Here is a 23,747-nt window from a genome sequence, read left to right on the forward strand (position 1 = left end):
CGGCTCAGCAATGCAGTTCAGTTCTGTTCTGGCTTCCGAATAAAGAGCTCCTTGAAGAACTGCTGTGTTGTCTACCCACTATTTAATAATACCAGTGTGTGCTTGTCTATAAGTATGTGTTTTACCCATAGTGAATTGAGCGGAACAGAAGGTGAGAGGTGGCAGGGTGCCAAATTCTGGGTTCACGCAGGGTGCTGCCAAAATGTGAAAGATCGAAGTCTGCCCATGGGTCAAGGAAGGGCTTCTTTCAGAGCAGCCTGTGATTGCCTGCCTCCTTTACAGCAGGTGGGCCTGTGCCTTCCCAAAACTTGGCATTTTAACAATTCTAAAATTATTAGTTTTATTCAAATTACAGTAATCAAATAATAGAATTTACAACATTTATGCAGTCACTGAAATTTACTTCCCCTATTTATACGTGCTTACAAGGAACAACTAGGCTTTGAATCATTTATATTTTTTAAATTACATTTTATTAAGTTTCAACATTTTTAACATATACAGTCAAAACACAGTTTCATCTTTTATTTTTGTTTATGCACACACACACACCCATTTTCCATTGAATTGTTGTTTCTCTCCTGCTGCTGCACTCTATCTTCTACCTAACAAATCATAACCAAAATATTATAATCTAATCTATTATATTTCTAATCTAACCTAAACATTTTGTCTTTTGTCTCCCATTCTAATATTAATTTATACATTTTTGAAATACATTTTTTTCTTTTTCCTTCAAGTAAAACCTTTTCAAAATCATAACTTCATTTTTAAAACACATTTTTAAATTACTCATTAATATTAACACCAATCCATTCCCCATTCTCGGATTTCTTCAAACTTTTTCAATCTGCATACGTTTCCAGAAAAATACAGTGTGTCTATATATCTGCCCCAATTCTCGATCATATTAAGTTTATTTTGTGTACTAGTTGCTACAGGGCGTAGCCATAAAAGTGTTTCCCTTCCAAGTAGATCTTGGTATTTTGTCCACACTCCATATGCTTTGAATCATTACTACTTCTTAGATGGGGGAACATGATGGAATTCATTGATGCCATTGGGTCTACTCTGTTTCTCTCATTTTTTGGCACCTGGATTAATACCACTATCCTGGCTAAACTAAAGGGTTGCACTAATTCTGAGCCACAATCACTCTTCCAAATTCAATGGAAGAATCCTTAGTGGAGAACTATCTAGGTCTGCAGTCACAGATCCTGTGGAGAAGAAGGGATAAAGCTCCCCAGAACCAAGTGTTTTATAAGTGTGCAGTTTCCTTTGACTGGAGACATCATAAAAAGATAAGCTTCCAGCTGATATATCTAGGAATATTCCTAATTTTTTAAGCTTTCCGTTCACTTTCAGGCGGGTCCATTGCTCTGTCCGAGCCCAATAATCTTTCCCATCATCACATCCTATGACCCAGTAGCCATTCTCAGGAGACAGGGTGATCTCCCCCTTTCTAGAAGCTTTTGCAGAGGCAACTCCCAAGTCCCAGGTTTTCTTCTGACCAATCTCCACTTCCCAGTAATATTTGCCTTCTAAAAATCCACGTTTTGCCAGAATGAATGTGTGGGAGTCAAACCGCTCCTCGCAGTCAGAAACCTTAGAAACAGTTCCTGTGTTCCAAACACTTTTGCCATCTTCAGACACTTTTAGCTTTGGGTGAGCTGTCCTGGGGTCCAAGATCACATCGACTGCAACAAAAAGAAAGACCTTGATTCAAAGGCACAGACTTAAAAGAAAATGAGAAATTGTTAGCATATTAATTCAGTAAGGCGGTCTGTGGGAATCTCTCTTTTAAGTCACCAGTCTGTGGACCGCATCCTCATCTGTCTGCCAGACAGCTACATATTCCTGCCTTGCAGGGAGTTGGACTAGCTGATCCTCAGGGTCGCTTGCAACTCTTCAATTCTATTATTCTTTGATATGATGACCGATACAAATTTCTATCCAAGCTTACTGCATTGCATGATTCGCCCGCTCTCTACAAGAATGTGATTCTTCTATATTCCGCAGCATATCTCCTTATGCTTTATCCATCTGCAACATGTTTAATGTGCTAAGCACATTCAGATTCATTTATTATTACGGTCGAGGACCAGCTCTTAGAAGTAAAATAAAATAAGAATAAAATAAAAATAAAACGGATCCCTTTGAAAAACAGTTTCCGGGAGCATAACGTATAAAAGTTGCTTTGAACAAGAATTAAAAGAAAATTATTAATTATATAACAGTGCTAAAAGTTTAACCCTTAAAATAGTGGCTGCAGAAAGCTGAGCCTAGCTCGCTCGGGGTGCCATTGAGGAAAAAATCAGACGGGCTGGGAAGAAAGTCTGTGTCTGCATATTTGGGCACAGAATCTGGCGACCGCCCTGGTTGTTTTCGGGTCTTTGCCTAGCAAGAGCAGGTTGTATAATTGCTTTTCCAGGAGGCTTGCTAAGCTCCCCGGTATGGGGTCCAGGATCTCCCTGCTAAGCACATTGTATTCTGGACACATTAAAGGTGTTCATCCTCACTTTTGCATGTGCTTACCTGTCAATCCATTTCCACATCAATCTACCCTTCCTGTATGCCTATTGTATAAACATATTGCATAAAGTCTTTCTCCTCAAAATGTGCATTTAAAAATGTTCCTGCTTTTCTTAACCCAAACAGCATTAGTTACTGTGTTTCTCCAAAAATAAGACACCGTCTTATATTTATTTTTCCTCAAAAAAAAACACACTGTGGCTTATTTTCAGGGGATGCCTTTTTATTATTAAGTGTGGTACAGTTCAACCTAGAAGGTTAAACTGCCTATCACTATGGCTTATTTTTGTTGGGCAAAATACGCACCAACCGAGTGGCAACAGCGGCAGGGTCGACGAAATAACAAAGTCGTCTTCAGTATCTTTGCTTGCTTTTATTTACAATTATATACAACACACTCCTCTACTCCATTCCTCTCATTTCTCAATACATCACCATCACCACACCCACGAACCATTTGCTTAAATACAGAATTCAAAATAGTCAATTACCCAATCACATTACAGTAAGCAAACTCTAACTTCAATTATTCAAATTAGCAAAAGCTCACAGGTGTGCTATCATTCAGAACAAGGTTACAAACACACATCTCTGTGTAGCACCATTGACCACATCAGTCTTAAAGGAAAAACCTAACAACCCCCTGCTGGTCAATGATGCGTAGCAGTAACATTTAGCATTTTCTGTGTATGTTTAAGATGCGTAGCTGTTGGCAAAGCTTTTGTGAAAATATCTGCTATTTGCTCTATTCCAGCTACATATTCAAAAGTAATAATTTTTTCATTAATCATTTGTTTTGCAAACTCCAAACATAATTGTAACGTTCTGGTACGTTGGGTATTGCCTTCTGATGTCAAAATGGCTATTCCACTTTGGGAATCAATGTGCACAGGTATTGGTGATTTTACTTTTATTTTTAGGTCTGCAAACAACTGCAAAAACCATTCAATGTCTTTGATGGCTTCAGAACATGCGCAAAGTTCACTTTCTGTGGTTGACATACAAATTATATGCTGTCTGCGCGTTCTCCATTCAAATGGACATTCATTGTATCTATAAACAAAACCGGACACACTTTTATCTTTGGAAAGGTTCAGATGCATGAGATGCGTCACAAAAAATATTGAACCCTGTATCATTATGCGCCTTAAAATGTAATCTGCAATGCAGTGTATTTTTAAGATACAGCACCACTCTTTTCAACGCTCGAAAACACTGCTTGGTTGGATTCTCCACAAATGTGGAAAGAAAGTTAAAACTGAAAGATATGTCTGGTCTGGACACGCGCTGAATAAAGTTCAGCTTTCCTAATATCGACCTGTAAAGTGTTTTGTCATGAAAAGGTGTATCCTCTTTAGTAAAAGTAAATCCACATGTTAATGGGGTTTCTTTTCCTTTTGCGTTCTCCAAATTTAGCACTTCTATTAAATCTTTAATTTTTGCAGTTTGATGTACAGCAAAAGAACCATCTGCAGCCCTGTCTATTTGCATGGACAGGTAATTCTTGACTTTCCCCAAATCTTTTACATCAAAACATTTACAAAGTTGAGAAATAAACAACTGGTATTCCTTTAAATGTTTACATGAAAATAATAAATCATCAACATAAACGGCCAATTTGACAACAGAATTATCACATTGTCTGGTAAAAATGCAATTATCAGCTTTCCCCTGCGCAAACCCAAATTCAATCAAGGTTTGTTTTAAAGTTTCGTGCCAATTCCTGCCACTTTGATGCAGGCCATACAGAGATTTGTTTAATTTACAAACTACCCCAGGTGTAGCATCTACACCATCCGGAACTTTCATGTATATGTGTTCATGCAAATCAGCATTAAGATAAGCTGTGGAAATATCACAATGGTACAATTCGCACCCATTTTTAACAGCGTCTAGCATCATCAATTTTATACTTTCATACTTCACACTTGGAGAAAACACATTCTCATAATCAATGCCTTCCAATTGTTGGTAACCCCTTGCTACTAACCTAGCTTTATATCTCATTACTTTATTTTTATCATTAAGTTTTACTTTGAACACCCATCTTGAATCTATGACTCGCATATCAGGTGTTTGCTTCACAAAAGTCCAGGTGTTATTTTGCTTTAGAGATGCAAGCTCAGAGTCTATCGCTTTTTTCCATTGTTGAGCTTGTGACTTTGGCATGGTTTGTATCTCTTTAAAACTTTTTGGTTCAAAATTAACTTGGTTACAATATACATTGTTTGCAACTTCTTCTATTTCCTCATCAACAGTAGCAATATTTCTACGTTTAAACAACTGCTCCTGTCGTTTCTGCCTCTGTAGCTGTTGTTCATTGATGTAACGCTGAGGTGGTTTAGTTATTCTACTGGAGCGTCTAAGCTCTGGTAAACTTTTAAATTTACTTCTGAAACTTCAGACATATGGCTAGTAGAGGGCTTTGGACTTAAAGTATGGTCTGAGTTGTCCATTGCCTCTTGTTCCCCTTTAAACTCATATTCTCCAATCTCTGACTGATTACTGTCAGGATCGGTATCAACTGGCTGCTCGTTAGCATCAGCTGTACTCTTTGGGGATATTTCTTTAAGACCATCATCATCTTGAAACTCAGCTACACCATCCCAGTGTACTGATGGTATAATGCTACGGGTAAGGTGAAACTTTTTTGTGTCTAGTAAATAAATGCGATAATTCCCTTGTTGATATCCCATAAATTTACCCGGGATACCTCTTTCCTGCAGCTTCCCTTTAGCTGGGTAATGCATCATAACATCACTGCCCCAAACGCACAAATACTTTAGATTGGGACGCTTTCCAAAAAGCATTTCATAAGGTGTTACTGTTAATGCAGAATGATAAGATCGATTCTTTACATGCGTGTAACAGCTCAAACATTCAGCCCAGAAGCTATCAGGAAGTTGAGCATCATGAAGCATTGTTTTTATCCCAGATTGTAGGTTTTTGTTAACAACCTCAGCAATCCCATTCTGCCAGGGACTCCTAGGTGATGACACTTGGCGTACTGTCCCCTGCGCATTTAGGAACTCTTCAAAATCCTGCGACATAAATTCACCTCCAAGATCAGAGTACAGATTTTGTATATTTTTACCAAAATGAGTCTTAACCCAGTTGCAAGCACACATTTCTAGTGCTTGAGACTTCTTAGAGATTGCATATGTCCAAATATATCTGGTTTTCTGGTCCACAAGTGTTAGCCAGAATCGGGACCCTCCAAGAGATTCTGGCAATGGTCCTACTAGATCACAGTGAACCCTTTCAAAAGGCTCTGCTACTTCTCTCATAGTGCTTTTGCCCTTTCGTGCCACCTTAATTTTATGTTTGCAGCATGACAGGCAGTTCATGTAAAATTTACACGGTTTAATCTCTAGACCATGCACTATATCTCGTGTTTTCAAAACATCTGCGAAGTTTTTATGAAAAAGTTTGCGGTGAGCTTCATGTAAGCAGTTTTTATGTGGCTGGCAATTTGCTAACCCCTGCCTGCTCCTATTGGCTACACCACAACAGCTATCGCTTCCTCCTGAGGAGGAGTGAAACTTGAGCCTGTAAAGCCCATGAGTCTGTTTTGCAAAGAGAACCTGCTTATTGGCCCGATAAAACCGGCACATTTTTTCAGTAAATTTAGCTCTGACACCTTGACGTGCAAACTGATAAACCGATAATAAGTTACCACACAATTCAGGGCAATAAACAACATCTGATATAGTAATATTCAAAATATGCAGTTTTATAGTCCCCTTCCCAAGTGAGGGCAAAACTATTCCATTCGCTAAATGCACATTTCCAGTCTCTGGTGTGTAATTTATGGAGAGACTGCGATTGCTGCACAAGTGCTGCGATGCGCCACTATTGATGATGAAAAAGTCCCAATTACCTCTTTTAACCTCACAAGGCTGTGGTTCTGCAAAGAATGCTTGTGGCTCGGGTCGACTACCTCGCTGTGGTCGCTGTGAAGGCTTCCACGCCTGAGTGGCTGTGTGTCCCTTTTGCTACCTAGAGGAAGTCTTTTTACTCTTTGCTCTGCATTCTGAAGCAAAATGCCCCCAAAGGCCACAGGCAAAACATTTCTTGTTGGCTCTTAAAGCTACAACATCCCTATTGTCATTTGAATTCACATTCTCCTCTTTAGGAACCGGCATAACAGAGGCGTCTCGCCTGTCCAGCTCCGCCATCAGTTTCGCAGTCACGCCTTCAATACTCAGCTGGTCAGGAGGGACCAAAGCGAGCTGGCTTGCGACTGCATCATACTCTTTGTTTAATGAGCAGAGGATTATAAAACAAAATTGATTATCAGGAACCACAACGTCTCTTCTCAAAAGCTCCAACCTGATTTCCTGTAAATGTCTCAGATGAGCTGCCAAGTCACCGCCAGGTTGCAGCTTTGCCTGATAAAGCTGGCGGTAAAAAGCCAAGGCTGACGCGGACTCTTTTCTCAAATGGACTGCAGCCAAACTCTCCCACATTTCTTTAGCCGACGTTTTATCTCTGATATATACAACTTGCTGGTTGGACACTGCCATGTTTATAAAAGCTTTGGCTTTGTTATCCCCCCGTATCCATTCAGGGGTGAGTGGCTGAGGAGGGGTGTCTGTGGCGTAGTTAAACAGGTCCTTACATTCGAGTAATCCTCTCATTCTAAAGGACCAAAGACTATAATTACCATCAGTTAGTTGAGGAGAGGTAAGCGCCATCATCCATCCTGGATATACTTCCGGCTCCTTTTCGACTGGCAGATAGCTCAGCTTCACAGCCCTCTTAGCAAGCAGTTCAAACACCCATGCGCAGTTCCTGGGCCCATAACCGGATGTTGGGCAAAATACGCACCAACCGAGTGGCAACAGCGGCAGGGTCGACGAAATAACAAAGTCGTCTTCAGTATCTTTGCTTGCTTTATTTACAATTATATACAACACACTCCTCTACTCCATTCCTCTCATTTCTCAATACATCACCATCACCACACCCATGAACCATTTGCTTAAATACAGAATTCAAAATAGTCAATTACCCAATCACATTACAGTAAGCAAACTCTAACTTCAATTATTCAAATTAGCAAAAGCTCACAGGTGTGCTATCATTCAGAATAAGGTTACAAACACACATCTCTGTGTAGCACCATTGACCACATCAGTCGTAAAGGAAAAACCTAAAAAATTTTGGGGTATGGCTTATTTTCGGAGAAACACGGTAAGTACAGTGGTACCTCTGGATGCAAACGGGATCCATTCCGGAGCCCCATACGCAACTGGAGCAGTACGCAACCTGAAGCGCCGAATCTGCGCATGCTCGCTGCGCGATTCGGCACTTCTGCACTTGCACATGTGTCATTTGGCGCATCTGCGCATGTGCAAATCGCCGAACCCGGAAGTAACCCGTTCCAGCACTTCCGGGTTTGGCGCGTTCGTAACCCATGATGTATGCAATCTGCAGCAAACATAACCAGAGGTATGACTGTAAACCAGTCCAGTAGGTATGGATCTGGACTACAACTCCCATCAGCCCCAAACAGTATGACCAAAAGCCAGGGGTGATGGGATTTGCAGTCTAGCAACTTCTGGCAGCACACAGGTTGAGCTACCCATTGTAGGATGATTTGAAGAAGCCCAATATCCATTCTGCACATAATTTTGCATCCTTCTCACCTCTGTAGAAGCGGGCATCTGAGAATTCTGTGAATAAAAGAATGAACATAAAGGTTTCATTGGCAAGCATGTGATGAGTACTTTTACCAGTGCTTTTTTCTTTAAAAATGTTTGGGGTACTCTCATTTTGACTCAAAAAATCAACATTTTATAGTTCAAATCGGGGGAAATAAATACAGTAAATGGATTCACAAAATGTTTAGGGGTATGTGTAGTACCCCTGCGCCCCCTAGGAAAAAAGCACTGACTTTTACTAATTCTCCAACCTACAAAACAGGCACAATTTATTTTTTTGCTCAGTTAAAATATTTCTCCTCTACCCTTCCATGGATCCTAAGGCAGTATACAAAGGGGTGAATAAAGGGTGGATGGATTTAATAAACCATCCTTTGTCAAAAGACCACAATCAAAACAATTATTATAATAAATATTTCATAAAAATATATTCTAAAAGCATAAGTTAGTACCTACTCATGTCAGGCACAACTATAAAGCATAACATAATATATTTCTAAAATGAGGGAAATGCAGCACTCACAGCTTTTTCAAAACTCTGCACAGATACGAAATGAAATTTAGCAACTGCTCAAATCCCCTTATGTCCAAAACTGATGAAAATTTGAGAATACAAAAGCTTGAAGTGTGTCTCCTCTTTGGACATGCCCTTTTTGGTTAATGCCTGGACTAAGTGCAAAGAAAACGGTGGAATGAAGTGGTTGTGGCATGTGTGGTATTTTTATGATTCAGGAATATTTATTTTCGCAACAGATATCGTATACAAAATGTTAGACTACTTGCCTTTTTCGATCTTCAAGATTTCTGCAAAAGAAAATTTGCATGGCTTACAAATGAAGAACCTCAATCAAATGAAAAAGAAAATCAAATTCCAAAAAAATCAGTTTATACTGTAATGTCTTCGCTTATCAAGTTGTCTAGAATTGGTAACAAAGACTTGTACCCAAAGGACCTCCTCCACTGATGAAAGTCTTATTCTGTTAAATGTTTAATTTATGTTTTAAAATTTGCATATTGTATATTTTATTGCTGTAAGATGTTTTGATACCTCTATAGGATATGCATTTTATAATAAATAAATATAATACCCGTTCCATCCATCAGAGAAAGAGAACCTTTGGTTCAGCTTGAGTCAAAATGAAGGGGAGGAGGGTAAAGGGGAAAATATTTTAAGTGGGTGAATTGCTTGCATCGGTGATTTTTTCTTAAGTCTTCAGTGTCAAAAGCGCCTCTTTTCTCTTTTCAAATTTATAGAGACAGAGAGCACTACTACCGGTAGCTGCCCTGTTAAGACCAAGTATGGTTCCTTGGCAATGACACAACATTCACTGCACAGATCAAAACCAATCTAGACACATGATGCCCCTATTTTCATCAGAGAAATGTTAAAGGGTATGATATAGTTCTGGGGCAGACCCAAGCTGCTCAGCAAACATACAGAGGATGGTAAAATGGCAGAAGCCACTTGGATTCCGCATGTTCCAAAACTGAAAGATTTTGCAAGGCTTACCATTCACTGCCTTTAATTCATCTGCAAAAGAAGCCGGGGGGTGAGAGAAAAAGAAAGAATTATATTTCCTTTCCGATTTATAGAGACAGCGAGCACTACTAGCTGCCATTTCTCCTCAGCAGGTTATGACAATATCACTATGTCAGATCCAAGTATAGCTGCTTGGCAATGACACAGCATTTGTTGTACAGAACCAACCAATCTATACACATGATGCCCCTATTTTCATCACAGAAGTGTTAAAGGGTATGATATAGTTCTGGGGCATGTTCAAAGTTCTAGCAGACCCAAGCTGCTCAGTAAACATATATGGAATGGCAAAATGGAGGAATTCACTTGGATTCTGCATGTTCAAAAACAGAAAGATTTTGCAAGACTTACCATTCTCTTCTATTAATTCACCTGCAAAAGAGTCAGGGGGTTAGAGAAAAAGAATTACATTTCCTTTCCGATTTATAGAGACAGCGAGCACTACTAGCTGCCATTTCTCCTCAGCTGGTTATGACAATATCACTATGTCAGATCCAAGTATAGCTGCTTGGCAATGACACTGCATTTGTTGTACAGAACCAAACTAAATTAGACACGTAGTTCTGGGGCATGCACAAACTCCAGCAGACCCAAGCTATTCCCCCCACACCTCCCAGCACATAGGATGGCAAAATGGAGAAAGTCATTTGGATTTGCATGTTCTTCAAACCTGAAAGATTTTGCAAGACTGCAAGATTTTGCACTAAAAGCAATACTGTACAGTACAATGTGAGTACTGGGAGCCATTCAAAATCAGGGTGCCTGTGACACATCAGTATTATGGAAAGACACTTTGGTGGAACACATATAAAAACTGTTCTGAAAATGTTTTTTTTTAAGTGTTTTTAAAAATACATTGAATTTTCCATAAGGCTCACCATTGCTATCTATTGTCACATTGTATATTGCAAGTAAAACGTTTGATTAGCAGCCCGGGCCGCTAGACAGCTGATGTCTGAGCCCTATGGCTCCGCTGCCGCCTCCTCTCCTTCAACCCGCGGGAATCCCCTCAGCCACTGCCTGCCGAGCCGCTGTCGCCTACAGGAGCAGCGGTGGTGGGAGCGGCTCCCAAGGGGCCTCCTCTACATCTGGTGCCTGCTGCCCCACCACCACCACTCCTGGGGCACAGGCAGCGGCATGGCAACCGCCTCCTGCTCCTCGGGCCGCTGGGAGCACAGCGGGGAACAAGTGGCGCACTGCAGGACCCGGAATTCACCGCTCACGCTTGTTTTCTCCGGTGCGGATAGCGGCCGCTGGGCCACACGGCCTCTGTGTTGGGGAGGTTGCGGGAGCTGGCTGGGGCGGAGAGGGGTCAACGGCGTGACCTGGGCTGGCAGCGGGACACCGCGCAGCAGGTGAGGGGCAGCGGGAAACCTGGGCTGGTGGCACTGGGGACCCTAAGCCAGGGCGAGAGAGAGCAACTTGGGGAAAGGGAGGGGGCGCCAGAGGGACCTTTGCGCCACGGCGCTAGATTTGCTTAAGATGGCCCTGTTAGCAGCTGTATAGCTGAGTCCTTTATCTGAATGGGGAATTGATTTTAAATGTTTTTTCTTCTTTTATTACTAAACTGAGACAGTGTGTTGGGGGACAGGAAGTTCTTCTGTATTTTCTCCTTACATTGTTCATTATGGAAATAATAAATATTTTTTATAAGAAACCAATGTCCCTGGGCATGTCAGGTCTTGATGGTATTTCATAAATATTTTAGATATTTTCATGCAAACCCCACCACCACCTTAGCCTCTCATATATAACATGCAAAATTTCCCGGCGGAGAGGTACATCCTCAAAACCCAGTACTCTGAGAAGGTCTAGCTATATTGAATTCAGTGTGCCTGGAGGCAGGAGCCCCACACACTCTGTAGCCATACTTTTAAAAAAGAAGAGAAGAAGAGGAGGAGGAGGAGTCCCCTGAAATACTGAAATATCATGAAGCACAATATTAGAGTAACTCAAGCAGGAAACTCACCTTCAGACCCACCATATTGTGAAATCTTGCGTTTCTCTGGAAAAACAAGAATACAAATACAGATAGGTATTATTACTCCATTTTTTAAAGCAGGTGTTTTACACAGGAGCATCCTGGGAGCCTAAGTGCAGAAGAGGAAAGAGAGCAGCATTTCTCCCAAAGTGGTCTAGAAAGGACAGGTAGACCTCCTATTCCTCCCCTCAGACGTGTCCCAGCCTGGCTCAAAATGAGGAGTGTGCAGCTGCACAGGCACAAGCCCTCAGTCAGCCTGGACTTGGGAATTCATAAAGCTGAAGAGAACAAACCAGCCTGTGGTTTGCTTGTCTTCAGCATGGAGCAAAATCAAGAGAGGCAGTTCAGCCAGGAGGATAATATGTCCTGTGCTGTACACCATCCAATTCCCTCCACAAAAGTTCCTTTCATTGGCAAGGGGAAATTCCCTCATTGCCACTAAAATGCCTGAGAGGAATTGGGTTCAGAAGGTGTACTGTGATGCACAACGTTGGTCTGGGGAGATTGGATCAGGTGCATCTGAATCATTGCCTGCTCGCCTCCAGCCCCCAGCCTCCGGCCCCCTTCCTAACCACAACATTTAACATTTAATAACATTTAAATTACCCTAAGACAATAATGCAAAGATTTAGTTGCCAGCACCAAAAATCTACTATGCGGATATATGTAAAGCAGTAGAAGGGGACGACAGAGGACGAGATGGTTGGACAGTGTTCTCGAGGCTACAAACATGAGTTTGACCAAACTGCGGGAGGCAGTGCAAGACAGGAGTGCCTGGCGTGCTGTGGTCCATGGGGTCACGAAGAGTCGGACACAACTAAACGACTAAAGAACAACAACCTGTAAAGCATAAAATAGCCCAAAATAGGCTCGGCACATTCAGTTAAAAATGAAATAGAGAGAATTAGAACAGGTCCAGGTCTAGGACACACTACCCTGTCAGGGTAGCCCTGAGTTTCAGAGCCTGCACTATGAAGATTGCCACCCCACGTGAAATTTGGGGATTTGCATCCACAAGAAGTGATTTCAAACAGTCTTCCTTAGATGTAATGGTGGACGGGATCAAGAGGAGGAGCTTAGATCTTATTGGCTCATAAATGGGGCAGTAGAAAAAGAAATGTAGGAAGTCATTCATTGTGCATGGGCATAGGCGCTGAGTAATAGGGGTCTTAGAGTAAATCCCCTGCAGGAAGGCCGTGGGTATAGAATGGAAACGGGCCATAGTAAACGCTCTTCTCAAACTGGGCTCCGTCCGGTCTATCAAGTAGTTGGCAAGTGATCTTACCACTTTCACTTTAGGAAACCACATAGAGAAGCGGGCTGTGGTGGACCGTGCTCGGTCCATGGCCTTGTCCCTTGTAAGAATCCAGGCCCGGATTTTATGTTGGTCCCAGGATGACAGCGTGTCGAATTCTGGGAGGGAGTAGCGTGTAATAATAGTCTCCATGCCCTTAGACCATATGTTGCTATGGGAACAAGTTAAAAAGGCTTGCCTGGCTAATAGGGAACCTGGGGCATTTATTAATTTACAATAAAAACTGATAATTCTAATGTGGGCTCTCGCAACAATGGAGGGGAGGCCCAGTTCTGTTCTTAACTGTGCAGCAACCGAGCCCTTGGGGAGACCCAGTATCTTTGCAAATACTCTTTGCAAATGAGTTTTGTAGAATCTCCAGCCGTTGTAGTATTTTTAAATTCCACCCTCAAATTTCAAATGTTATTACGCCAGCAATATCACCTTGAATTATGCTTTGTTGCTTGTCTCTGGCATTTTGTATTGTTTTATTTTGCTATGGCTGTATGCTAACGCAGTAAAGGTTTTTGAACTAACCACAACAATTCCTCTGCCTTTCTTTCAGGACTAATCCTCCTTCCCCTATACACTTCCTTCTAATGGTACTTCCTTTTCAAATCTGAATGGACGTTTGCATGCACAGCTTTGTTTTAACTTTAATCACTGTACAGTTGTGCTGGTTTTCAGTGCTTTAAAGCATAAATGTAAATACATAAATATCCAGAAGCACATCATTACATTAACTCAAGCAGGAACCTCACCTGGTATTATTCTTCTGCTTTCTATATCGTCTCTACTTTGTGAATTCTTACATTTGTCTGGAAAAGGAACACAGAAAGGCAATGCATGTTTATGGGTGAAATGGGCTCTATGTTTTCCATTATTAATACAGGATGAGAAGGTAGCAGGAAAATGGTTGGCATGGCAAATTAAGAAAAGGAAATCTCAGAATACAATAAAAAAATAGAATTGAAGAAAAAGAAATAGAAAACCCGAAAGAGATAAGAAAAGGCTTGGTTGAATTTTACAGACAATTGTATAAAACATCTAGAAAGGAAAACATAGGAAAAATGGAAGAATCTTTAAAAAAGAAAGACGTGCAACGGATTCTGACAGATAAGAAAGACTGAGTGAATGAACCAATAGGAGAAGAAGAAATTCTGAAAGCAATTAAAAACCTAAAAAGTGGAAAGGCACCGGGACCGGATGGATTTACTGCAAAATATTATTTAAAAAATTGAGTTACACCCTACTGGTACCTTTCAAATAAGTAAAGAACTATATATTAAGAAAAGGAGAATTGCCAGAGACATGGAAAGAAGCATATATTACATGAATACCCAAACCAGATTCAGATCCTTTACAAGTTAAAAATTATAGGCCGATCTCATTATTAAATAATGATTATAAAATATTTGCTAGCATCCTTGCAAATAGGTTAAAGAATATATTAAATGAAGTAATTCACGAAGACCAAGCAGGCTTTCTTCCAGGCAGACAGATGAAGGATAATATAAGAAATGTTGTAAACATTATTGAATATCTGACTGCCAGGAATGAAGCAGCATTGATCTTTGTAGATGCACAAAAGGCCTTCAATAATATATCTTGGGAATGTATGTTTAAAAGCTTGGAGTTAATGGACTTAGGACAATGGTTTAGAAGAACTATAAAGGCCATATATTCTGAACAAAAGGCGAAACTCATAGTGAATAATGTTTTGACTGAAAATATTGAAATTGCTAAAGGTACAAGACAAGGGTGTCCATTGTCACCATTATTCATATTGGTACTCGAAGTCCTCCTGAAGACAATAAGGAAAACAGAAGAAGTTAAAAGAATTGCAGTTGGAAGAAAGGAACATAAAGTTAAAGCCTTTACCGATGACTTGGTACTGACAATAGAAGAACCGTTAGTCAGTGCTAAGAAAGCATTAGAGAAAATTGAAGAATTTGGACAAGTACGGTAGCAGGTTTTAAATTAAATAGAAAAAATACAAAAATGTTAGTTAAAAATATGGATAAAGAAATGGTAGATATGATGCAACAACAAATAAATATAGAGGTGGTTAAAAAAATTAAATATTTAGGAATTTGGTTAACTTCAAAGAATATAAACTTGTTTCAAGATAATTATATAACGGTGTGGAATAAAATAAGGAGAGAATTGGAAGTGTGGGAAAGAATGAAATTATCACTCCTGGGTAGGATATCTGTAATTAAAATGAATGTGATACCAAAGATGTTGTTTTTGTTTCAATCAATTCCAATAATCAAGGGGGCAGGTATATTTAAAGATTGGCAAAGGATAATTTCAAGATATATCTGGCAAGGGAGGAAACCGAGATTTAAATTTACACTATTAACAGACTGTAAAGAAAGAGGTGGTTTTGCCCTGCCGGACTGGAAGTTGCATTATGAAGCAGGAATGGATGTTATTGGGGGGAAAGATTTATTATATTTAGAAGGTCATGATAACAGATTTGTGTGGCACGCGTATTTATGGTATGATAAAATCAAGGTACATAAAGGATTTGGAAACCACATATTCCGAAAGTCTCTATGAAGTATGTGATAGGTACAAAAATATATTAGAAAGGAAAACAGCCTGGTGGTTATCACCGTTAGAAGCTATGAGTGTTAAGAAAATAAATATGAATAAAAATTGGGTAACATATGAAATGTGTCACGGTCTGGCCGGCGGGAGGTAGCAGTCCCGACTCAGGATGTCAGGACCAGAGGCAAGATGGCAGAGTGGAAGCAGGAATGGGAGTCCAGGTGGCGTGGGGCTGCAGGTCAAGCAGCAGGAAATCGCAGAGTCGAAGAACTGAAGGTCAGGAAGCAGGGTGTCACAAAGGTGAAGGTCTGAAGGTCGAGGAGCAAGGAGTCATGCAGGCGAAGGTCTGAAGGTCGAGGAGCAAGGCGTCAGCAAGGTGAAGGTCCAAGGGCCGAGGAGCAAGGCATCGGAAAGCGAAGGTCCAAGGGTCGTTAAGCAAGGCGCCGGCAAGGTGAAGGTCCAAGAGTCGAGGAGCAAGGCGAAGGATCAAGGAACAGGAGGCCAAATGCAACAAGGCAGGGATCGCATTGCTGTGGCAAAGAGCTGAAGGGAAATGCTGAGCTTTTATCCCTCCCAGCTCTTGCCACCAGGTGCAGTGAGTTATCAAGTGGCCTCACCTGAGTGGCCACTCCTTGCTTCTCCAGCACAAGCTGAGGCAGGCCCCAGTCCTGCAAAGCACTACAGGCCCCAGAGCCTGACTCCTGCCCATACTCCTGATAAAATGTTACTCAAAAATGATGGCAATAAATGGAAATTAAAACCATACAAAGAGGTGAAAGGATTTTTTAATGACTGGTTGCACTATTACGAAATTAATGAGATGTTTAAGGATGATATGAAGAAAAATGGATTTGGAAATATCAAATCAAAATTTGAAATGGAAATATTGAATAACAAATATAAAACATTGTCAACAATGTATAAAATATTGCTGGAATGGCATCTGAAAGATGAAGAGGTAAAGTTGGTAATGATTCATTGGGCTAAAGATTTTGGGTATAATATAAAGTTAGGAGACTGGGAAAATTATGGAAAGGAGGAATAAAATTTACAGCATGTAATGCCTTAAGAGAAAATGTGATGAAAATGATGTATTGATGGTACATTACACCGGTGAAGTTAGCCAAACTCTATAAGGTAGATAATAAATGCTGAAAATGTAAGGAAAAAGAAGGTACCTTTTATCATATGTGGTGGGAATGTAAGAAGTGAAATGCTCCTGGGATACAATATATAATGAAAATAAGAAAATATTGAAATATACATATATTAAAAAACCGGAAGCTTTTCTGCTGGGAGTTGGAGGTACAGGCATTAACAGACAAGATACCAAGCTTTTCCTATACACAACAACCGCAACAAGAATTTTATTAGCACAGAAGTGGAAATGAGGAATTACCGACAAAGGAAGAATGGCAACTGAAGTTAATGGAGTATGCGGAACTGGCTAAAATGACGGGAAGAATCCGAGAACAGCAGGACCAGAAGTTCATCAAGGACTGGACTAAGTTTGTAAATTATTTGAAAGACAATTGTAGTCAATCAAACACGTTGGTAGGATTGCAAGAAACTTTGTAAGGAAAGGTATAAAAATCACTGCAGAGAAGAATAAGAAAATACCTGTATGATGTTTTGATGTTTCTGATTTGAAAGCAATGATTAAGTAGTGAAAATGCAGAAAATTGAAATGAAAGATATAAAATCATAAGGACGGTTTGAAGGAAGTCATGGCCCTTAAAAGCCAAAATGAATAATATAAGAGGAGAAATTGTAATGGAAAGCATTATTGTAAAATTAATAAAAAAGATATGGCAAAAAAGAGAAGGTAGCTATTATGATGCTATATTTTTAAGAGTGTGTGCCACCTCTGAGAATCCTGGTAGTCTAAATGCAGAAGAGCAAAGCGTGGCACGTTTCTCCAAAAGTGGTAAAGAAAAGACAGGTTGGCCATCCAATTCCTCCCCTCAGCCTTCGCCCAACCTGCCTCAAAATAAATAGCCAAGGATGAGGGTTGTGCAGATGCATAGGCACAAGCCCTTAGTCAGCCTGGACTTGGTGTTCATAAAGCTGAAGAGAACAAACAGGCCTGTAGTTTGGCTGTCTTCAGCATGGCGCTGAACTGGGAGAGGCAATTCAGCCTGGGGGATATGTGGACTGTAGGTGAAAGGGAGGGGCAACAAGGCGAAGTGGGACTGAGCCACAAAGCTCCTTTAGGGAGAATCAGAAACAAATACCAAAGAGGGGGCATCAGATACTTATTTGTAAATGAAACTGAGTGGGGGCTTACAATATTTTGCAAAACCGGGTCCTTCAAAGTATGAGTCATTGATACATTTTTAAAATCATAGAAACAATGGATGACACAAATACACCTAAAACAAAAGCGTTTCCTTATTTTCATCAAAGACTGCTATTCATTCATTTTGCTGCACAGATTCAGCCAAATTTGAGATGCATTTTATCAAACACCTTTACAAAAACATGTGGCAATGAGAGCAAGAAAAAATATGACTGCAAGCAGTGTCCAGGAAACAGAGTTCCAGTTCCAGGCAGGGCAATCTGAGGTAGGGTTTCCTGCAAAACAGAAATGTCAAAGAAGTCAAAATAAAATAATAATAATAATAATAATAATAATAATAATAATAATTTATACCCCGTCCATCTGGCTGGGTTTCCCCAGCCACTCTGGGTGGCTCCCTACAGAATATTAAAAACACGATAAAGAAGGTAGTAAATGAATTACATCTTTCTAGACTTTATTGCCCCATATTTTTATTTTCAGTGTATCCTACATTGTTATATGGGGCAGTTAACACAGCATAACGGCTTCGCCCAAGCAGAAGCCAATTTCTTTGCTGAGGACTAAGCATGCTCATCCCAATAGATTTTACCATGTCTCACATTATGGAACATTGCATGTTTAAATATGTGGACTATGGCTAAGGACAGGCTCACTTTCTCTTAGTTTCTCATTTCTCTAATCTTCCCTTTAGCCTATTTTCTCATCAGTTCGTTTTGGACAGCTGGAGATATATAGATAGGTAATCAGCACAAATATTTGTGCAGTTTCTTGTGCATTTTTCCTAATACACATATTTTTCCTTACAATAGTTGGCCTAATATAATCTATTTTTGTACATTAATCTCCCTAATGTAAATATTTTTGTATTTACTTTCCCTAATATACGTTTTAATATGCAACTTGTAACTTACATTATTTATTTAATCACTTCAAATACTATTTAATATACAGTGGTACCTCTAGTTGCGAACACAATCCGTTCCGGGGTGACATTCGCACCCCTAAAAGTCCGCAACTAGAGCAGCTCTTCTGCGCAAGCGCAGAGCACGATAGAGCACTTCTACGCATGTGAAACCCGGAAGTATACACAACATTCGCAAACCAAAAATCTGCAACATGAAGTGAACACAACTAGAGGTATGACTGTAATTTTACATATACAGTACCATAAGCTGTGCTCCCCCTGCCACTCCCCCCACACAGGACAGAGTAATCATCATTACCTGAAGCAGAGAGACTTAAGGTACTGGTATTTAGAAATGGTCTTTCATTATGTGATGCCCTTAAACCTCCAGATGGAGCTTCAGAAAACAAAGAAAAAAATAGAAAATGAGTGAATTCTTCATCACCAATAGAAACCTTTAAAATCCTGCTACAACACCTTGTGGTACAAAATGGGCTTTGCATGCAGTCAGCTCCAGGTTCAATTCCTTGTACTTCAAGTCGTTCAAAATGTGGGAAGGCGCTGTCAGAATAGGTGCCTTGCGGCCCCTTGTGATATGTGGACTCCATACAAGTTGCAGAGCAGTCTTGTGATGTATTGTGGGCCTATCTTATTGCAGTGGTTGGCATTGATTTCAGTTGCTGTGGCCAGCAGTTGTAGACAGTTTTGTTTTATCTGTCTGTTGACCTGAGCTCCAGATCCTTGCCCTCTTCACTAATTCTAACTTGCTGTGGGAAAAGTCTTGCCATAGACATTTCTTTACAGTTCTTTCCAGGCTGTGTTCTTCATAAATTCTCACCCCCCAAAAAGTTCAAAATGACTTTTTTTTTAATTCTGTAAATAATGCAGCCATGTAAAAATAATCCAGAATGTGCTCTAGATCAAGGAATTCAAAACAGTTTGTCCTTGAGTCCCTGAGGGAGTCCCTTTGCAGTTCCTGAAGGTTGGGAAGGAGGTGGGCAGTCCTGTTCCCTCCCCTCATAATCTAGACCAGGCATCCCCAAACTGCGGCCCTCCACATGTTTTGGGCTACAACTACCATGATCCCTAGCTAACAGGACCAGTGGTCGAGGAAAATGGGAATTGTAGTCCAAAACATCTGGAGGGCCGAAGTTTGGAGATGCCTGATCTAGACTGTGATATGAAACACTGCAGCTGCTTTTTGTTCAGATGAAATGAGACCTGTATAAGCACATGTTTTGGATATGCATATGTGAATAATGTCATTTGTATTTTGTCTCTTAATGACTTCAACAGGGAGTCACAAATAAACACATTTTTATAGGAAGAAGAAGAGGAAGAGGAAGAGGAAGAGGAAGAAGAAGAAGAAGAAGAAGAAGAAGAAGAAGAAGAAGAAGAAGAAGAAGAAGAAGTTGTTTAAAGTTCCTGGTGTGTTTTAATGAGATTTAAAGTTGATCCTGAACTACAAAAAGGTATCGATTTAGTTGCTTGGATTCCCTCAGCATCTGTAATAGGAGCATAGCCCCAAAGCAGGCACTTGTTTCCTGATTCTGGTAACCTGATATATACAAGTAAGGGTTCCTTGATGAGAATTATGGGAGGTGGGGGAAAGGCCCATTTATTTGTAGGAATGCATCTGCTATGAAGCAATAGGAGCCTCAAGCACACCTGGCTCATAGCCTGCATTTAAGTACTTTACCAAATCTATGACGATACAACATTTTTCTAGTGTTTCTCTGAACCTTTTACCTAATAAAGGGATTGGTGTTCCCAGGATAACAGCACAGAAGGAAGCAGAAATTATACATTCCACGAGAGCCATGTCTCTTGTTCCTCTTCAGACTGTTCTGATCTAAAATAACAGCAACAATGCCAGCAAAATTAAATATGTGCCAATAACATGAAATTGCTTTCTGTTACATTCGTGCGAATGCAAAAACAGCCCACCTGATTCAAAATTAAGGAAGAGCACTATCTGCCTTTCTACCTAGCTGTTTCAGAGGGATCAAAATGTTCTGGAACTGACCTTTTACTGAGGATGAACTGCCAGGCCCGGCTCGCCCATTGACTCTAGTGGCGCAATGCACCACGGCGCCTGGGCGATCAGGGGGCGCTGAGGGGTGCTGAGGGGCACCCCAGCAAGTGGGGGAGCTTCGCGGCAGCCTCCCTTTTCCCTCCACCAGCCGCAAAGCGAGACCAGGGAGGGAAGCGAGCGGAACAGGGGCACTAGTACCCTGTTCCGCTCTGCAGCACCAGGGTCATCCCTCACCCCGAAGCTGCGTTTCATTGGTAGAGGTGACGGCACATGGCAGCACCTCTACCAATGAAATGCACCACCCCGTTGGTGGGAAGGAACCCAGCGTGGCCCGGCCTGCCCAGGCACCCCGCTCCGCTGGGAGAAGGGATGAAGGCCCCCTCCCCCACTCAATCCGGCAGCATCGGACAGGCAGGCGGCCTCTGGTAACGCCTGGTAAGAGTTTTCCTTTTTTTTAAGAGTGGGGGGGGTGCCCGAGGGATCCCTGCACCAGGGTGCCCGATGACCTTAAGACGGCCCTGTGAACTGCTATAAGAAAGGTGGAGAAAGCTTTTTTAATATAAAATCATCATCTCAATCATCTCCATCTTTTAAGAAAATGGTATAAGCAAAAATAAGACAAACACAACCCATTTTACAAACAAGAGGTCACTCACGCAAATAGTGCAACAAGGCTGGTGCACACTTCTGATTACTCTGCACCCTGACCCAGTGCACTCCCACAGCTGGTGTGAAAAGCTGTATACATGAAACATTAACCACAATATAGATCTACCCTGAACTTCCTTATGAAATGCTGCATTTTGATGTTGTTTCCCTCAGACCAACTTCAAACTGAAATGAGAAAAAGAATAACATAGCTGCATTTTAAGCCAGTGATGCATATACAGCCAGAGTATGTAACCATAAGCACATTTAACCATTTCCCCAATAGAATTATAATACAATCTATTACCTTGACAAGTGCTAAAAATGTATCTTGCATTTTTCATGCAGGGTGTTCTTATTGAGACCATGATTTTTTCAGTCCCAGAAACTACCAGGAGAGCGAAAGTTCAATCAATGACACAATTTAATATACAAGGGTGTGTGAACTAACTTGCATATAATGGGAGGGAGACAAAGAAACAGGTCATAATCCAAAAATATTTCATGAACTGCTCACCGCCCCCCCCCCCTTTTAAACAATATATCACCCATTTTCATATTATTTGGGGAGAGAAAACAAGGAAAATGTACCTTTTCCTGAGCATTAGAAGTAATCCCAAAGTTCAGTCCCCAACTACTGAAATGAGAATTGCATTTGACATGCATTTTTTGTGGCACAAATGAAAGTGAGAGTAGAGAAATCATAAAGCACATATTTGTCTTGAACATTGACCAGGAAAACTTAAGGATTAGTTACCTATTAATACACAGATCTTTGTTTGCAAGAACTCCCTTTTGAAAGAGATCTTTGTTTGCAAGAACTCCCTTTTGACACACATGTAACTGGTTTGTAACTAAGAAAATACGCTAGCAGAAACCACCTGTCATTATGATGGGTGGCTTGTGTTTGAACAGAGAGCTTTCTGGGCCTGTGTGCACATTTGCCTATTGTAGACACTGTGCTGTGGCACTCCACATGTTGCAGCAGTACAACTTTCATCAGTTCCAGCCAGTATGGATGAGGATGATGAGAGTTGTTCAGGAACAGTTAGAAGAACACAGGTTAGTTACCTAAGGGGCATAGCTGCCAAGTTTTCCCTTTTCTCGCGAGGAAGCCTATTCAGGATAAGGGAATTTCCCTTTAAAAAAGGGAGAACTTGGCAGCTATGCTAAGGGGTCCCTTTTTCTAAGGCTTGGAACTTGCCCCACCCCAACTCTCCATATATGTTGTCCTCATGTCGAATTGTACTTAGTAGTTTATCCAGTACATTAGGTCGTTGTTGATAACTTGGTTTTTTTTAATTGATTAGGAGTAATATTATATGGAGAGCATAGCTACCAAGTACCCCGTTTTCCCCGGGAAACCCCCGTATTTTCTTACCGTTTCCCGCAGGTGTCCCAAATGGCAAAATACCCCATATTCCCCCGGATTGCGGAGCTCCTGCCGGCGGCCATGTTCTTCTGGTGCCGCGCCGGCACCAGAAGTCACTTCTACGCACTTCCGGACATGCGTAGAAGTGACTTTCGATGCCGCTGTGCCCATTTCCAAAATGTCCGCAGCGCCAGAAGTCGCTTCTACGCATGTCCAGAAGTGCATAGAAGCGACTTCTGGCGCTGAGGACATTTTGGAAATGGGCACAGTGGCATTGGAAGTCGCTTCTACGCATGTCCGGAAGTGCGTAGAAGCGACTTCCGGTGCCGCGGCGCTGCTGATCCCAGATTTTTCAATCCGGAACTTGGCACCTATGATGGAGAGCTGAAAAAAGAAATTTAACTTGCCATTTTCTCACTGCAACACTACACAAATATAGAAGGCACTGTTCAAGGCTCTCTTCACACTTCCTCACCTGCCAGAAAAACACTATCCCTGCCTGACCATGCCTAAGGCATGAATGCTTTCTTGTGCCCTCAGAGACTGCCTGGCTTGAGCAGATGCAGCCAACAAGCCCAGGACAAGGAAAGCCATGAAGTAGAAGCCAGGACAGCATCAAACAACATTCTAATGTTATCATCACTAATATACTCTATATGTATTTTTATTCACACTGTTACCGTTTGTGTACAAATTATTTGGCTAGAGAACTGCATGGCAAAATTTGGAGCAGTGTGAATTTCAAAGGATGCCCGTGCTGTGCTTGTTATACTGTTTCAGAAAGCATGAATTTGGTAGGTTCACTTTTAAATGCAAACTGAACTTAATTCTTCCCCAATTGCTAGGCAAGAATCACTAGGCCAGGGTGCTCCATGGCTGGCCTCTTCCATGCACCTTCTGCTTTCCCTCTTTATGTT

The 23,747-nt window shown here is 41.1% G+C and overlaps 1 protein-coding gene across 11 annotated transcripts; it reads right to left on the reverse strand.

Moving 5' to 3' along the window:
- Window positions 1-379: 379 nt before the first annotated feature.
- LOC118095083 (butyrophilin subfamily 3 member A1-like) lies at window positions 380-22,330 on the reverse strand. Of its 11 annotated transcripts, none has more exons than XM_035136040.2 (12): window positions 22,050-22,330; window positions 21,586-21,644; window positions 20,525-20,627; window positions 19,095-19,172; window positions 18,039-18,143; window positions 13,775-13,831; window positions 11,708-11,743; window positions 10,090-10,110; window positions 9,709-9,729; window positions 8,982-9,002; window positions 8,184-8,210; window positions 380-1,697 (listed from the first exon to the last, which is right to left on the reverse strand). In XM_035136040.2, exons 3-12 carry the CDS (start codon window positions 20,595-20,597, stop codon window positions 1,153-1,155), a joined length of 984 nt encoding a protein of 327 aa, XP_034991931.1. In that variant the 5' UTR covers window positions 20,598-20,627; window positions 21,586-21,644; window positions 22,050-22,330; the 3' UTR covers window positions 380-1,152. The 11 variants fall into 11 exon arrangements, 10 of the variants coding, with proteins under 10 accessions (XP_034991931.1, XP_034991930.1, XP_060137538.1 ...); XM_035136039.2 differs by lacking the exon at window positions 21,586-21,644 and adding an exon at window positions 21,766-21,846; XM_060281555.1 differs by adding an exon at window positions 21,766-21,846 and having other exon boundaries at window positions 20,525-21,644.
- Between the last annotated feature and the right edge of the window lie 1,417 nt (window positions 22,331-23,747).

This window comes from Zootoca vivipara, chromosome 13 (genome assembly GCF_963506605.1).
Source record: "Zootoca vivipara chromosome 13, rZooViv1.1, whole genome shotgun sequence".
In the NCBI taxonomy this organism is placed as follows: domain Eukaryota; kingdom Metazoa; phylum Chordata; class Lepidosauria; order Squamata; family Lacertidae; genus Zootoca; species Zootoca vivipara.